The sequence below is a fragment of the Hyperolius riggenbachi genome, chromosome 4 (genome assembly GCF_040937935.1).
Source record: "Hyperolius riggenbachi isolate aHypRig1 chromosome 4, aHypRig1.pri, whole genome shotgun sequence".
NCBI classification, from domain to species: Eukaryota; Metazoa; Chordata; class Amphibia; order Anura; family Hyperoliidae; genus Hyperolius; species Hyperolius riggenbachi.
This window is the reverse complement of record NC_090649.1, coordinates 187,891,745-187,910,355: the sequence shown is the minus strand read 5'-3', so window position 1 is coordinate 187,910,355 and position 18,611 is coordinate 187,891,745. Positions and strand designations below refer to the sequence as shown.

Genomic DNA, 18,611 nt, shown 5'->3' with positions numbered 1-18,611 from the left:
TAATCCGTCTCTGGTTTACTTTAAAATACCTAGGTCACTGGCCATGAAGATGATCAGTGGAGGATGCCAGAGGAGCTGAAACAAGTCCTGGCATTGGCATCCTGGAGTTCTGGTCTTGGAGTTATTGAGATGAGATGTTAATTATTTGAGTTTAGATACAGGTTTTGTTAATTTTAAGCATAGAGCTTAGAATTGGACTAAAGTCCATACATCAAAATTATTAGCAACTGCAATAGACTGGTCCAATTCTAAACCATATAAACATTTGCATACAATTAATATATGATTGACATCAGCTCAAAATTATTACAATCTCATTGACCAAATGACCGTCCCCACTGACAAGCTCTGACAAAAAAATGTCACTACACTGACAGCTGCTGCATCATTGTAGTGTGAATGTTCATGTGATTATCGGTAATCAGATAAATAAAGCCTTAGGCTTGCAGTTGTCACAGGACTCTGGGCAATGAAAAGCTATAGCGTGACTTTACTCACAGACTGGAGAACTCCCATTGCAAAACCATGAACTGAAAGAACATGTATGCCTGGAAGTGTACCTTTCTGTTCCTTCTCATGGCGGGCACCATAAACCATGCACAACCAACAGTTCAGCTAGTATTGATACTTCACTTTCTGCAACACAGATTCCTGGAACTAGAGGAACCAGCAAATATGTATCAGTCATACAGCTTAAAATGTATCTATCCAATGGCACTGAATCGTGCCCCTGTTCAACATCAGGCGCCCATCGTTTAGATAAATGTACCATTATATCAGCTTAAAAGGACAAGTTTAGCTCATTTATATTTACCTAACAAATTATGGCACTACATGGAAATTATAGCTATCATTTGCTTGCTTGCTCTGATGTAAGTTAGTCTGAATGGTGACACCGCATTTGTTCTGCAGTTATAGAGCGCCAATTATGCTTCACTGCAATACACCTACTTGAACGGGGCCTTACACAGTTCAGGTGTTTGAAGACATACAGTCCAGGCATGGGCAAAGTGGGCACTAATCGTCCACCTAAAATTTAGGTGGAAACACAACTGTATTAAATAAAAAAAAACAAAGTACAACAAAGCCATGCATTACTAACAGGATAAAATCACTGGGGATAGGTTTGTGTAATTGATTTCATACAATGGCATGACTGAATTCAGCAACAACATATTGTGTCAATAAGGTCTCTCACAGCCACAAACTATAAAGTCTTGTACACACAATAGACTGTTCTGTCGAATCTGACGTGTGTACAGCTGTTCCGTGAGGTCTGCCACAACTGCTTTATGATCCAGAGAAGCAGATATTTAAGCAACAGTTGGCAGCCAAGTCCATTATTTCGCCTCCATACCCTGTCTCCATAAGCCGCTTTATGTCATATCCAGTGCCATTGTCTCTTCTTCATAGACACAGAACACATTGCTCAGCTGTTACCTAGTGACACATCTGTACAGCACTGGGGCACCACAGTGTCACCCGCAGGATTAGGCTTAATCCTGGCAGGCAAAACAAATGGAGGGGACATTGTGTGTGTGTTCACACCTGAAGGGAGACGGTTGTTTTCATATGTGCTGGTTTTCCGCAGATGCACAAAGACTTCAGCAGTTCACAGGAAAGGCACATCATGATGACTTTCCTTCACAGTCAGAATATGTCAATTGGTGCAATCAGCTTACACCTGGCAGAAACCCTGCTACACCCATCTGTAGTCCCCAGAATCATGTTCTAATGTGGACTTCAAAGAAGACTTGTGGCTAAAAAGTTATACCTCTGAAATGGAAATAAGCCACGTGATTAACCTATATGTGAAAACACAGGAAACTGGCAGCAGGTCTCTGGACTGATGAGTCTAAATCTAAAACATCTGGCTGTAACAGAAGAGAAAGGGAGATCTGCACCTATACCACTTTAATGTGCAAGAACGGATTCAATCAATAAATGTTTTCCCAAAGAAAGGGTCCATAAATTGCACCACTAAATAAATAAAACTCTAATTGAGTATGCATAATTGACAACATAACAGCAAAAAATGCAACAAAACAGTTATATAAATCATCCCCAGACAGCATAAAGTCATATATATCTGTAATAATCTTTCAGGTAATCACAACAGTGGAACATAAAGGTATATAAGTGGTTAGACCTGAGTGGTTTGCAAATTGGGACCCTGCCAGGATGAAAGTGTAGTAAAAGTGATTCACAGTGCAATGATAAGGAGAAAGTGCATTGCAAATAAATATGGGTTTAATTCATGTGTATATGACCAAAAGTTTGATTGATGTGATATCTATCCTGACAAGGCAGGTAAATAGAATGTAAAAAAAAGTGCACAGTGCAATTGAATCCATAAATCACAGGAAAATCCACACAAATATAGGGATGTGCAAACACAGCAGAAGACATTCCAAATATATACCAGACATTCCATGTACACCAAATGAGTTAATGAAGTGCTTGTGAATCGGCACGTGGGGTGAGCAGAGCTTTTGAGTGCTATGGTGCACTAAACAGCAAAGTTAAGGAGTCATACCACAAGAGATCCACTGTGCATCAGTCAAGGGGGCGTGCAAAGAGACCTGGGGGTCCGACATCATGCCTTGCGGCAGTAAAGCTGCTTTAGAAGAGCCCAAGTGACAGAAGGCAGTGTTTCCCCCAAAGGCCTGAAGAGCAGTACAAGAATGAGCATCTGCAGGCAACTTTTGAGTCCGCCAGGAGAAAAGCGCAATATACATGTTATTTGTCTTGTCTTGTCTTAAACCATAGTAAAGGTTACTTGTAAGCCTGAGGCTGTATTTCTGTACATGGATTTGGAGATTTAATCAGAATGAATTAGCTAAGGAATGCTGATAAGTGCAGGCAGACACTTACTCATCAAACAGTACCAAAATGAAGGCAACAGATGGCACCCAAACTCATGTAGCAGGACAATGGACAATTTGCCAAAAAGATCGAGCAGGAGCCTACGAGAGATGGTACGGCCTCCACTATTGAATCAGGTGATTTGGGCACTGGTGGCTGATAATATGGGCACCGCACAGACCGCGATGCTAGTTGAGGATATAGCGGCACCTAGTGATTAATTTGAGCTCTGGCGCTGGAGTTCGGTTGTGACATATCAGCTGTGGTGGTGAGAAATCAGCTGCAGCAGTGTATTGGAATTGGGTGTGGGTGTAGCGGTAATGGGCACTAAGCTATAATATGGCCAAGTGTTGATTTGAGCACTCTTGATCAGCTGTGGCAGGCATAGCAAATATGGGTGCTTAGCTATACCATAATCAAGCCGGAAGTACAGGTGGGCGCTTGGCTATACTATAAAAGAGATGAGGTGCCTGGACACCCTAGGGAGAAAAGACACAGAGACAAAGGGAGTCCAGTTAGCATAGCATGTATTAGTTGAAACAGAAAAATGGTAAATGACAGGATGGCTACTCACAAAAGTGGGTTGCAAATGGGACCAACCACTGGAAGCAGATGGAGACAATTAACCCGAATCCACTCGGGGTGTCCAGATTGGATGCGGTCACTCTGTCTAATGAAAAAGAACTGGCTTTCTAATGGTGTCAACCAAGTGAGGTCAGGGAGAACCGCTCCAACCTCTGTGCTCAATGCTGGTGACTAATTCCCCTTTTGGCACTTGTATTGGCCTGAGGAAGTGGCTTAGACCCACGAAACAAATTGTTTGTGCAAAATAAACCTTTTGTCTTATGAGGTTGTCGTTATTGAGGTAAGCCACATAATTTTGTATGTTTTTAACCTAGTTTGAGCTACACCTACACTCTTTACCCCTTTGGCATACTATAGAAATTGAAGGATGTCTCAGAGGAGCTGAGGAGGGTAAGTTGCCAGGCAACTGGGGTCTGGCTATTATGTAGCCGAACCCCACCTTGGGGGTAAGTTAGTTTGGTTTTAAGGAGTGGGTGGGTGAGGTTAGTGTAGGGGGTTAGAGTAGGGGGTAGGAGGGTTACTTTGAGAATTAAGTTATTGGCTGATAGTAGAATATCATCATTCTACTATCAGTAATATCTGGCGCTCAAATTTTCAGCTTTTCTTAAATGCATGCCCCCCATCATGCCTTGATCTCTCTCTCTCTAGTCTCTATGAGTCTATCTGGAATTACATAGAGAGTCAGAAACAACTGGAACAGCAAAAAGTCACAGAAATATGATGGTTAGTTCTATTTTAACTTACCTAAGAGGTGTAAAATTCAAATGTTATTCTTGTTCAGTACCTAAGGCAATGAGATTTCATGACCTTTAAGAAGCAATAAAAAGATTGAGTTTGGGTTTAACCTTTTTAAAACAATACAAATCTGAAACTTGCATTGATAATTACACATTCCAATCTGTCACATGTCATTACTACTGTGTTAGATTTATTTGCTTCCCTGCATTAACCAGGATGTGCTTTTAACTTTAGAGAAAGGTGAACAGTACATGAAGGAATAGATGCAAGAATTTATAGGGAAAATTCCAATTGCACAGAATACATAGAATGTGTGTATTGTACAATGGGTAATTTTAATCTTATAAATATTGAGTGTTTTAATGGTTTCTTGTACTGTATGGTCATAAGAAACTGTTCGGCTTTGTTCACATCTAAAATCAAAATCACTGACGGCAGCGATTTTCGATTTTTTTTTTAGCGTTTTTACCTCCCTTCCGATGCTCCACTGCGTGGTACGGTTTTGTGCAAAGTGCTTTTGTAAACGCTTTTGCAGAGTAATTCCGTTTTATCATTCTGTATTTTGACCCAGAAAAGAATAAATACAATGTATTTATTCTTAAAAACGCAAACGCAATCGACGGATTTAAAAAAAACTATTTGTGAGAGCATTTGAGTTTTTCCTATACCTTGTAACAAAATTGCCCCGAAAATGGTACATGCATCACTTTTGTGAACGGAAAGCAGACAAAACGTGCTGATATGAACTATCCCATAAGGATTTATTGTACAAGGTATTTTAGGGCGTTTTTCAAAGTCACCGGCACTCAAAAAAAGTGCAAAACGCCCTGGGTGTGAACAAGCCCTCCATCTCATATTGGCCCATAACTTCTCTAGCTGTACATATAAGCTAAAAGGAGAAGCAATCTATCCCTATTCCTAATCCTACATGGCACTTTCCAGGAAATCCATAGTATTTTGTTTTTAAGGGTTAAAAATATAGGAGTAAAATATTGACTGTTTCAGGTGAATAATAACAGTTTTTAATGTTTATTCAGGTCCCTTACAGACGATCTTGAACTAATTAATTTTGTATTGGTCCCTACATTCAGACATGTTTCTATGCCACAAAGGAGTTTCATGACCTCTAATTAGGTATTAGTGAGAAGTGTGCAGCAGTATGACTTCAGGGAAACTGTCATTTAGAGCCCTTGATTTAAACCTCTTTAATGAGAAAAAAGAAAAAGAAAAATGGAACACAGGCAAGTTCTAATTAGTATTCTAATCATGTTAGATCTCATCATGTTACTTGTCGTTTCAGGGTCCCTTTAAATCTTTACATGCTCATTAGAATTATTTTGTCTAGTTTTGATCCTAAGGCAAAGCCTCTTCCATTATTCAGCTATATCTAATTAAAGTGGACCTGAACTCAGCACAGGACAGAAGAAAAACGTAGAGAAATGCACCCTGAATGTATTTAGAGAATTTAGCCTGTTTAATTCCCCCTCATTCGTGTCTAATCATAATCACGAGTTGTAATTTGATCCTCCCCTGTGTCACATGACTGCCTATGGCAGATAAGCAGATGAGCCCATTTAAAAAAAAACACAGGCTGTAAACAATATGTCTGCTTTCATTAATCAGGAAATAGAAACTGTGCAAATTTATTTTCGGATTTGTATCAGCTGTAACAAATAAATGTTTTTTTGTTTAAAGAGAAACTCAGACCAAAAATTGAACTTTATCCCAATCTGTAGCTGATACCCCCTTTTACGTGAGAAATCTATTCCTTTTCACAAACAGACCATCAGGGGGCGCTGTATGACTGATATTGTGGTGAAACCCCTCCCATAGGTAACCCCTCCCACAAGAAAAGTTCAAACTTTCGTGGGAAATAGCTGTTTACAGCTGTTTCCAACTGCCAAAAATCATGCAGCAGCTACATCACCTGCCAACAGTAAAATGTTCACTGGAGTTCCTCTTTAAAAAGTGCTGTTGTGTATCTTTTAGAGCAGTGAGGAGTTCAGGTCCACTTTAATGCCACTAAAGCATTATTATACACTCCTCACCTTACATGGCTAATTAAAAGGAATTCTAGAATCATCTTGTTCAAAATACAATCAATGTAAATACTGTGTAAAATACAGAACCAAACATGAGGATAAGGAGTCTGTAAGACTGGAGAGTATATATCAGGCATACAGTATATGAACTGCTAGAATGCCCAAGTGTTTTGCGGGTATTTCATGTCATCAGGCTACAGGAAAAACATTGGGGGCTCTATTCATAAAACAGTTTTGTGGAAAAAAAGATCTTGGAGGGAAAACACCGCATTGGTGTTTTACACTTTTGTGTGCTAATTCATAAAAAAGTTTACACTTGCGATACAAGGTCGGGGAATTCCTGTACTAAACTAGCAGTGCTGGCTGAGTTGATACATTTTCTCTGTGCAGAGACAGAGTTACTACAAAGGAGGCAGCCCCAACTTCCCTTTAGATGTGCATTTTTTTTTTTAAACTGCCTCTCCTTGCCCTGAATCTTCTCTGAATCTGTCTATTAGTCTTTCTAAATAATCTATTTAATTGCCACAGCTTAGAAGAACTTCAAGAAACGTTACACATGCAGGCTTTGATATGTGAAATTTATCTGAAAACGGGTACCCAAGGGGTTAAAAAACACAGCCTGGGTATTCTGGGATGCCTTTTTTTGTTCTGCTCTCACTGCTGCTGCCTGGGAGGTCTGTCTCCATTAGCTTGCCTGTTATCTTGCCTGTTATCCCTGGCTTATCTCCTTTTCTAAACAGTCGGTATTCTCCGTTCCCATTCTGCTTGCTCTAATCTTTATGAAATTACATGTAGTGACATGTGTTGTGATAGTCACCACACAAGGCAGTAATTTCCCCCACTTCTCCGGAATGTCAGCTTTTCATGCGGAAACAGCTTTTATGAATGGACACTTTACTAAATGGTCGGTAAAGTCAGCTGTTTTGAGCATTACCGCATGCGGGAATGCTTTATGAATAGAGGCCACAATGAGTAACTTACTAAAGGAGTGACTTACTAAAGGAAATGTGTGGTTTCCAGCTGTAAAGCTGTCCAATTCATTGTGAAAGTCTCTTTTCTGTGAATAGTGGTACACAAAAGCAACAGCTTCCCAGAATACGTGTGCACTTATGTACCATGCTGAGTGCAATACCTAGAGCTAGCATTTGTGGAAATTACCAGACATCCTCTAGGTCACCGCTGGCTGGTTACAGATAGCACGGTCACTAACAGTGACACGCGTTGGTTGCATGGATCTGCAGATACACTAGAAACATGTCATTGTTGTAAAGGACATTTTGTAATTCAATGCTATTAAAAAGTATCTTTCTATTTCAATTTGCCACCACTCATTTTCCACACCTGGACTGACAGCAAAAGTGGACACTCCCATACCACAGCTTCTGTTACAAACCCTGAGGAATAAGTGTGTTTTACATGCTCATGTTCTACATGTCTTGGTGTAAGCAAATTAAATAACACCTGTAATGAAAAAAAAGAGTCCCTGGGGGGTACTTACCTCAGGAGGGGGATGCCCCTGGATCCTAATGAGGCTTTCCCTGTCCACTCCTGCAGCCCCAATCCAGACACCTCGCACCCGGGCAGTAGAGCAGATCTGATCGGGCTCGGCTATTTGAACAGAAGCTGCAAGTGCGCCTGCATGAGGCTCTCACACGATTGTTATGATGCTTGAGTTAGCAGATTTTCAGGGGCTGCCAGCGCTGCATCAGGGCTGCAGGAGAGGATGGGGGAAGCCTCATTAGGATTCAGAGGCTTTCCCCTCCCAAAGGTAAGTACCCACCTGGGGCTCTTTTTTATTGTTACATGTTTACTTTAAAGCAAGGTTTACCATTAATCTCTGCAATGCATAGTACTGAAGTGTAGAGATTGCCTTTTCTCAGCAAAAAAAGCTTCCTTTAATCATTCAGTCTAGTACAGAGAATAACACATGACTTCATAATGAACCTGGGCTCATTTGTTGCATATCTTGTTAAAGTTAGCCTGTGTCCAACTCTTTACTGAGCTTTTCTCAGGCCTGAGTCTTATGCTGGGCATATACGGCTCGTTTTTGCCGCTGGATTCTCCCATTCGAGCGTTTCGCCGCTCAATTCTGCAGTCAATTCTCTTATCTTTCGCTCGTTTTTCTTATCTTTTTCCATTCACTGCTATCCGCAATCGAGCAGCGAAACGATCGAGCGGGAGATTGGACATGTCGGAAATTATCTATTGAGCCATTTAAATGGCTCAATAACGAGCCGTGTATGCCCAGCATTAGCCAGTGAACTGTCACTATCTCTAGTCATAGGTTATTGGTGACAGGATTAGCGGAGACTGGTCTACTGACATTTGACCAATGGGAGCAACTTAGGAAAGAATGGGCAGGCACAAGTTATTGCTCAAGCCTGAGTCTCACTCCATAAACAGCTGGACGCAGGTTCACTTTAAAGGGAACCTAAAATGAGAAAGATATGGATTTTCCTTTTAAACAATACCAGTTGCCTGGCAGTCCGGCTGATCTCTAAGGCTGTAGTAGTGGCCAAATCACACACCTGAAACAAGCATGCAGTCTGACTTCAGTCAGAGCACCTGATCTGCATGCTTGTTGAGGGGCTGTGGCTAAAAGTATTAGAGACACAGGATCAGCAGGAGAGTCAGGGAACTGGTATTATTTTAAAAGGAAAAATCCACATCCTTCTCAGTTTAGGTTCCCTTTAAGCAAATCATCCTTAAAGAGTCTGTTGTTTTAATCAGATAGGAAGGTCTGACAGAAGAGCAGACTTAACTTCTAGGCGATCGCGTCACGTTGATGGGCATGGACGCAGCGCCAGCCCCAGGACCGCCTAACGCCGATTGGTGTAAAGTCCTGGGATAGGGATTTGCAGGATGATCGCACGCGCTGATGCGGCACATTTCCGCTTGCATGACGGTGCTCCGTTCCGCCATCAGTCTTCCAGCGGCAATCGCCACTAGGAGACTGAGACAGTGAAACCTCCGTCTATTTACACAGTACAGCGCTGTGATCTAAGGCAGTGCTGTACTGGGGGCAGAAGCTATCTGCTGTCATAAGCTGAAGCCAATGACAGCCTATCGCTGTCATAGGCTGCCGCTGGGAGGAAGGGTTATGGAAATAATAAAAAAAATAAATTATTTATTCAAAAATAAAAACGATAAATATTTATAAAAAATAAAATAAACATCCTTGGAGAGATCATTAACCACCATCAGAAATCTGTGTTGGTGGGCAGAAAAGGGGGGATCACTTGTGTGCTGATTTGTACGGCCCTGCAGCGAGGCCTTAAAGCTGCAGTGGCTATTTTGTAAAAAGATGGCCTGGTTTAAGCCCGTAGTGCTTTAAGTTGCTAATTATGAATGTTTACTCCTGAAGAGATCTGAGAACCCTTTGGCTATATTGTTATAAGTTAATCCTCATTATTAGCAGTTTGTATATAAGGCATAATGGTCAGTGATGAGGGAACAGGCAGTAAAGGAGTGTATTTTCGCAGAGCACAAAACACACTAAGGCCACTTTCATATGGGTGGCTAAACTACATGCTTGTCAAGCACTGCAGCCTCCTGTCTGCCAGCCAGCAATCGCCTTCCAGCTGCACAGTGGGGTTACCCAACAGCAAAAAAGTGTAATTTTGTATCTGACTATGGCCACAGCTGCACCCAGTAGGCAAAGGCAGTGGCTGGTCATAAAACAGTGCAGCAGGTAAAAGCAAATATTATACAGATCTTTCCTTCCAATCGAAAAGTGTTCAGTACGACCATTACCTGAGACTTGGCAGAAACCAAGGGCCCCTAGAACATCCATCTGCAGTTCTGAGAAGATAAGTGGTGTACAAAGAAGTACATGCATGCAGTCAACAGTGAAATGTGGTGGAGGCTCACTGCAGGTTTGGAGCTGTATTTCTGCGCAGAGAGATGGAGATCTCTTCAGAAATAATGGTCTCCTGAATGCTGATAAGTACAGGTGGATGGTAATCCTGCCCGAAGGCGTACAATCTAGGCAACAAAATAATATGCTGAGTTGCAGTAACAAAGAGCTAATCTCAGCAACAGAGAGATGGGTGGTGTCATGTGATAACACCACCCATGGGTAGTGAGCTCTGTTCACTGACTGGAAAAAGCCCACTTTGTGAACAGCTGCATGGTTTCCGAAGGCATCCCTGTGGCTACATAATTTTCGAAATGCAATTTCAATGGACTAGTATTATCAAATATGAAAATTTAATAAGAAAGTGCCATAGTTTCCTATTCACCTAAACCACTTAAAGGGAACCTGAACTGAGTACAATTATTTAAAATAAACACATGACGTAGCTGCAAATGAATATTACATACTTACCTCACGGTCAGTTCCTCTCAGAAGCTCACCATTTTCTTCTTACAGCGATCACTTCCAGTTCTGATAATATTTTGTCAGAAGTGAACTATACCAAGTTACTGGGGAAAATACTAGCTTTACGTCTAAATAGAGTCCTGCCAGATCTAGTCCATCGTGACCAAGTAGGCTTTGTCCCAGGCCGCCAAGCAGAGGACAATACTAGACGTGCAGTTCTCCTGTCCCACTACTTACATTCCCATAAAATCCCAAGCGTAGCCTTGTCCTTAGACATTTTTAAGGCCTTTGACACCCTTTCGTGGAATTATCTCAAACATGCCTTAAGCAAATGGGGACTAGATCCCCACTTCCTGAATTGGGTTGGGGGACTGTACTCCACTCCCACAGCTTCAGTGAAATTCTCAGGCCACACCTCACAAACTTTCCCTATAAAGAGAGGAACTCGCCAGGGCTGCCCACTCTCCCCCCTACTTTTCATTCTAGCCCTAGAGCCACTTGCCTGTTTCCTACGAGACAACACTGACATCAAAGGGGTAGAGAGAGCCGGCCTGGCTCACAAACTACTTATGTTTGCGGATGACACTCTTTTGTTCCTCACACAACCTCACATTTCCATCCCTAATGCCCTTAAAGGGAAGGTTCAAGCAAAATAAAAAAATGAGTTTCACTTACCTGGGGCTTCTACCAGCCCCATGCAGCCATCCTGTGCCCTCGTAGTCACTCACTGCTGCTCCAGTCCCCTGCTGCCAGCTTGCCGACCTCAGAGGTCGGGGGCCGCATTGCGTACATTTTTATGCATTCCCGCTAGTGCAGGAATATTAATGCATACATTTTTACGCGTTACTGGTTCAATGCGTAAATTTTTACACATTGAACCAGTAATGCGTAAAAATGTATGTGTTAATGTTCCTACACTAGCAGGAATGCGTAAAAATGTATGCAATGCGTCCCGCCGACCTCCGAGGTCGGCAAGCTGCCAGCGGGGGACTGGAGCAGCAGTGAGTGACTACGAGGGCACAGGATGGCTGCATGGGGCCGGCAGAAGCCCCAGGTAAGTGAAACTCATTTTTTTATTTTGCTTGGACATTCCCTTTAAAGCCCTTGAACAGTTCGCTCAAATTTCTGGTCTAGAAATCAATGCGGCAAAATCTAAAGCCCTAAGTATCGCCCTCACGCCTCATCTCACTACTCAAATCCGAGAGTTTTGCCCTTTCCAATGGGTTCAATCTATACCTTACCTTGGTATCACTCTAACCCCTAACTATGCCTCCCTCTTTGCAGCTAACTATCCACCACTTCTTAAATCCCTGTCTTCACTAACAGACAGATGGTCCACGCTCCCGATCTCTTGGCTAGGAAAGATCAACTCAATCAAGATGACATTCTTACCTAAGCTTCTCTATTACTTCCGGACTCTCCCTGTCAAAGTGCCCCCCCATTACCTATGCACTTTCCAACATAAAATACAATCTTTCATATGGGGTAGTAAGCACCCTAGAGTCAATAAGTCAACCCTTTTCGCTCATAAACTAGATGGTGGCCTGGGAGTTCCCCAGATCAGCTCTTATTACCGAGCAGCAACTATTACACAACTAACTCGGGTGTTCCAAACCCGTGACACCCCGTTGTGGGTGTTTCTTGAGATCCCAGATAGCGCTCCTATGCTCCCAAGCACCCTCCTTTGGCTACCTCCAAAGATGCGGCCCCCCGCTCTTAGCCCTCCCATGCTCCACAGCCTCCAAGTATGGGACTCAGTCCGATACTCCTCTCATCTCCTTTCCCCTCACCTCCCTCTGCTACCTCTAGTTAATAACCCACTTTTCCCCCCAGGGCATGATAATCCGGAAGCCTTCAAGTGGTGGGTGGATAACGGCCTCACCAAGGTTAAACATTTTATCAATCCTAGAGGGGTGTACAGCTGGCCAGCCCTACAAGAAAACTTTCAAGTCCCACCAAGAGAATACTTCCGTTTCTTACAAATAAGGCACTGGGTACAGTCCCTCACCCAAAATAGGGAACCCCCCTTCGATCTCACGCCATATGAAAACATATGCCTCCACCGCCCCAATTCTAAAGGGCTGATTTCAACAATCTACTCTTTTCTAACTCGCCCGGCGCTCCCACTCACCCATGCTTATATTACTAGATGGGAATCCGACCTGTCAGGCACGAGGGATCGAGAAGACTGGTTAAATATATGGAGCAGGATTTCCTGCTGCTCATCGAATTTACATACTATAGAGGCGGCATATAAGATTATGACACGCTGGTATCTTGTTCCGGCAAGAATAGCAAAAGTGTTTCCCTCTGCCAGTCCTTTCTGCTTCCGTGGCTGCAGATCACACGGAGACATGTTACACACTTGGTGGACCTGCCCTAGGCTTACTAGATTCTGGTGCCAAGTTTATAGGCTACTCTCAACCCTCTTCCACGTAACCATCCCCAGAAACCCCTGGCAAGCCCTTTTACATGAAAGAATAGATTCGCTAACTTCATCCCAGAACAAATTAGCTTCATTCGTTTTCTCAGCAGCTACAATGACAATCGCCAAAAACTGGAAAAAACCCTCTGTCACTATTGGTGAGGTGAAATCTAGAATCAATTCTTTCATGATCAATGAGAAACTGACTAGCATCTTGAGAGACACCCACAAAAAATTCGAGAAGACCTGGGACCCCTGGATCCAACTAGAACACCCCCTCATGGAGAGCTCCTTGATCAGGAGGCTATGAGACGGGACAGCCCTCTTCTCTCTTTTCTTTTCCTTCTCCTTTCTTCCTCTCTTTTTCCTTCTTTCTCTTTCCACCCTCTTCCTTCTAATTCTTCCTCTTCCACTCACACTCTCCAGTTGAGCTTACCATAGCGACCTCTGGGTCGCCCGTCTATCGCTGGACGACGGGCACCAGGGCTCACAGTTTTCCCCAGCCCGAAGCTGGGATTACCCCCTCTCCCCATCCATATACTGATCCCAGATTGTTGGACATGGTCCTCTGGGTCACACTTCTATAAAGTTTTCTAATTAAAGTGAACCTCCGGACTAAAAATCGATTCAGCAGCACTGAGAAGGCCTAGTGTTACTTTAACAGTTTCACAGCATTAGAACTTTGTTTCTCTTATACAAGCCTCATTTTTAGCTGCACAGAAGAAAACTGCCCGGGCTTTTTTACCCTGATGCTGTGCAAAGCATGATGGGATTTCTGATTTTGTTGTTCTCGTTCTGCTGTTTTGGTGCAATTTTTTTTTTTTTTACATTTTGAATTTGATATTTGAAGCCTAGTGTGCGCAGCTGGGAGGGGTAATCAGGACACAGGACATTTGGAACTGTGTCTCCTGCTCCCTGTCACCTCCTTTCAACCAAAAAGATGGCTGCCCCCATGACAAAGATGGCAGCTCCCATGAATCACAAACATTTGCCTGTTCTTTTAAAACAGGGTGGGTAAGAGATTATATTACCTATCTATTCTAATTAACATAACTAATGTAACTTGATGACAGTATGTTTGTTTAGGCTGAAGTTCCCCTTTAAGCTTCGCTCCCTTGTTTACGTTAAGATTATGTCATCATCCCCCCTATCGTATGATATTTGACCAATGCTACATTTATCACCTCTTCCATTGTATGACATTTGATCAATGTTTTGTTGTCTGTTATGATACTATTTGGCCATATTGTTAGCCTTAATGTATCTTTTAAAAATGAAAAATCCAATAAAAAAATTTTGGAAAAAAAAAGAAGTGAACTATACCAGTTGCTGTCAGTTATATATCAGCTGCTGTCAGTTACAACTGAATGTGCAATGTAATGTCCATGCTTCCCTATGGCTCAAGTGGGTGATATTACAGTGTAACAGTGTGCTGACCAGGAAGCTGTTAAGGGGTAATGACAATTTTCAAAATGGAGGACAGAGAATTCCATTGATCACAGTGGACAAACAGGACGCAGGACAGGAGGAAGAGGTTCAGGAGCAGACTACACAGGAGGTAAGTATGACGTGTTTATGTTTTTATTTTGACTTTTCATTTTCAGTTCAGGTTCTATTTAAGCCTATCTTGTCGGAGATGTACGTCCAGTGTATTTGGGGAGAGTGCACCACCAGATTGTTACTAAATGAGGCACATGTGGTATCATTTTAACCGTGACAAGTTGTAGAACACATTTTGGTGTGTCTTAAAGCTTGGACACACGTCAAATAAAAAATGGGTAGGGACAAACTCAATCCAACATAAAAAAGTAATTTTCAAAATTACGATCAAACTTGGGAAAGTCTTAGCAAAACTACAAGAGACATATATGGTAACATTTTAACTCTGATAAGTTGTAGAATGGAGTTTTTAAAGTTTTAGGGTTGAGGTCCATGTCTTCTGTATTCTTTTTAGTCACAAACTGAATCAAAAGCAATTAAATGTTTGCATATTCTGTACCCCCCCAAAAATACCTGTAAAATGAAAACAAAGTGACAGAATATAAGAGAAAAAATATGTATTGTTACCTTAGGAACTTGGCTTTTTAAATATACCATGAGGGTATATTACTGTTATTTTTGCAAATAAGGTCTCGTAATCATCGATGGTATACAATGAGAAATCAAAAGACACAAAACAGAAAAAAAGGTATTTTTATTTCCAGATACAATATTGTCACCTTCTATTGTGCTAGGAACATAATCTAAATGTTGTAATAACGAGGATGGATAAGCACATACAATTTGTGGGTTTAACTTATACTTAGCACTGTTTATTGTAAAGCTATAATGGATGTAAATGGAGAAATAGTGTTTTTTTTTCTATTTTTTACCTTAATTTCCCTTTAACATGCATAGAAAATAAGGTATTTACTAAACAAAATTGTCACCCACTAAAAGCCTACCGGTAATTTGTCCTGCAAATAACAATATATAGATCATTTAGCTGTGTTAAGGAGTAATAAAGTTATTGGGGAATGAATGGGATCAGTGCTGATGTGAAAATTGCTCTCGTCCTGAAGTGGTGAAGGCTTTACTGTGAAATTCCAAACTTATTGATAGAACAACCACCAACATTCACATTTATACAGCACAAAGGATTTTCATACATTATTACAAACTTGTTAGGATTTATCTGCAGAGGAAGCCACATGGATAGCTCAGCCTTCCTGCAAGCAAGCTGAGTACCAGGTGTGTCAGTTTTTTCATAAGAATAGTTGATGCTCCTTCATAGTTGCAGTACAGTCTGCTGTGTTCAGCTAATTATACATGCCGGGTGCAGGAATTTCCTGAGGCATTTCCAGGTAGTATGTTTCACACACAGCACTAAAAAAGACATAAAAGCCATGGGTTAGGCCCCGTTCACACTTGCGGTTCGAGTCCGCAAGTGTCCGGGGGTCCAGGTCCGGGGGCCGCAAAGAGACCGTACGGGTCTCTGCGGTGGCCACAAGTTGCCACCAGTTGCGGATCCGGAATGTATCAGTTCCGGCTACAATAAAGTAGCCGGAACTAGATACATTGCAGTGCCAGAAAGGCACCGCAAGCATGGGGGATACCGGCGTGTAGTCCGGGCCCCCCAAGTGGCATAGGACTGGTGCTGGAAGCATCCGGTCCTATTGCCAGTGTGATGAGAAACATCCGTTTCTCATTGCACAGCATGGCCGCATGTTCGGGTCAGGATCCGGCCTGGGTCCGCAGCCGCACCGGGACGGACTGAAAAATAGCGCATGTTGGAAAAAAGCCGGATGCTGCGTTCCCAGATTGGATCCGGACGGTCGCACGAGTGTGAATGGATACATTGATTAACAATGTATCCATTCACCATCCGCTGTGTACAGAGCGTTCCGGATCCAGGGAAACCGGACCTGGAACGCTAATGTGAACCGGGCCTTAGTGACTATTTAGCACTAGTGTAATCCTGTTATTTTATCTTTTTGAATAGGCTGTGAAAGTTGTAATAAGGAAGGAATGGATTCTGCCATATCCCTGCTTTTTCAAAAATACCAGTGGCATGGTTGTCATGCTAATCTTTTGGTTTCAATATGTATAGAGTCACCTGAAACAAGCCTGCAAACAGGTCAGACAAAATGAACTAATATCTGCATACTTGGTCTAGATCACTGACTCAGAATGTACTAGAGGCAGAAGATTAGCATGAGAGATGGGCTTCTTTCAGAATATAAATATCAGCCTCATACACTCTGTACGATATATGTCCTTTAATAAACGCAGACATAGATATGTGCCAAAATGTAATGTGTGCATTTGTGAATTACTGGATAATGGGCACAGATTTTTGTCTGGATATTAACCACTTCAGGACTCAGTCTTTACCCCCCCTTAAGGACCAGCGCTGATTTCGAAGATCTGTGCTGGGTGGGCTCTACAGCCCCCAGCACAGATCAAATAACAAGCAGAGCGACCAGATCGCCCCCCTTTTTTCCCCACTAGGGGGATGATGTGCTGGGGGGGTCTGATCGCTCCTGCATGCGTGTGGGTGGCGGGGGGGCACCTCAAAGCCCCCTCCACCGCAGGATTCCCCCTCTCCCTCTTCTCCCTTCCTGCCCCGGAGATCGGAGGCTGCACAGGAACGGATCTGTCCTGTGCAGCCTCTAACAGGCTCCTGCCTGTCATCTGACAGCGATCCCCGGCCACTGATTGGTACACTGTTAGCAGCGATGTAAAAATGTAAACAAAGCGGATTATTTCTGCTTGTGTTTACATTTAGCCTGCGAGCCGCGATCGGCAGCCCGCAGGCTATTCACGGAGCCCCCCACCGTGAATTGACAGGAAGCAGCCGCTCGCGGGAGCGGCTGTTTCCGGATTAATTAGCCTGCAGCCGACGATGCAGAAGTGCGTCGCTGGTCCTGCAGCTACCACTTTGCCGACGCGCGTTATGAGTGTGCGGTCGGCAAGTGGTTAAGGAATACAGTAGTGAAAGGCAGAATGTTTTGCATAAATATATGTTGATTACATTTTTCTTTTACCCAGTTATAACCATCTTTTGATGTTTTATTTATGTTTTATTTCAACAGACATAGCGTGTTCTTATGATCGGAATTTAATTGCTGTGGCTATCGGTGTCTCTGTACTAGCAGTCATTATCGTAGGAATAATTGTCTACTTTGTGTGTCTAAAGAGGAAGTCATCCGGATATCAGCGAATTTAACCACCAGCAGGAAGTCAGTGTGAAATAGCAGAATGATGAAGAATATAGCAAACACCATCCAAGTGTTCTTAACAAAAACTAAAAGTGTAACTGTAGATTTTTTTAAATAACTAAGAAAACTGTCACTTATAATGGGCAAAGCACAGTATGAATTCTTATGTAGGTTTCTATTAATAATGCAGCTAGGTTCAGGCAGGGAGTAGTGGGGCAGATTGATCAGAATCAGTATAAGGAAAATGTAAATAAAACTAGCACAGAATTGAGTAAATGTCCATTGATTCTAAGTGGCTATTCTGATTGGTTCCACTTTTGCTCCAGTTTCCTTTGCACGCCTCCAATATTTCCTGGCAATGCATGCAAACACTGCAGTCTCTCCAATACAGCAATGAACATACAATTTATCAAAAACACTGCAAGGAAAAATGGAGATAACCTGCTGTAACCGTGTGGCCGATCAGAATCCTTCCTTTGAGCATCTGCTTCACTTTTGATCTGTTTTGCATGTTATGCAATAAATCTGCCCAGTGGGTCTGTTTCAGGGCTAGTCTACAGAGACTTTTCTTTCGCATTTGAGCAGAAAGTTTGGAAAATTTTGAATGCTTTGTAAAAGCAGGGATTTAAATTAAAATGCAAATAATTTATATACTCGCGTATAAGCCTAATTTTTCAGCACAAAAAATGTGCTGCATATTTACCCCCTCTGCTTATATGCGGGTCAGTGGAGCAGAATGGATGGTGGGGCAGGCTTTGTTACTGGCAGAGGATCGTGCACTAGTGATCCTGTTCTTACCAGCTGGCTCCCTGCTGTATTCATGGCCCCCATCCCCTGCAACAAGGTGTGCAGAGTGTGCTGCTCAAGACTACATGTGTCCCCTGGCTTGTGGAGAGGAGCATGCAAGCGGTGCAATGATCAGGAATTCTTCCTGT

The 18,611-nt window shown here is 42.5% G+C and overlaps 1 protein-coding gene across 1 annotated transcript in view; it reads left to right on the top strand.

The window, feature by feature from the left end:
• The window catches only part of LAMP3 (lysosomal associated membrane protein 3), a 74,202-nt gene extending 55,978 nt beyond the window's left edge, over positions 1-18,224 (top strand). The window contains exon 6 of the mRNA XM_068279310.1: positions 17,551-18,224. Within this exon, the coding sequence (XP_068135411.1) occupies positions 17,551-17,684 (134 nt within the window). The 3' untranslated portion in view covers positions 17,685-18,224. The remainder of the gene's footprint in view (positions 1-17,550) is intronic.
• The last annotated feature ends 387 nt before the right edge of the window (positions 18,225-18,611 follow it).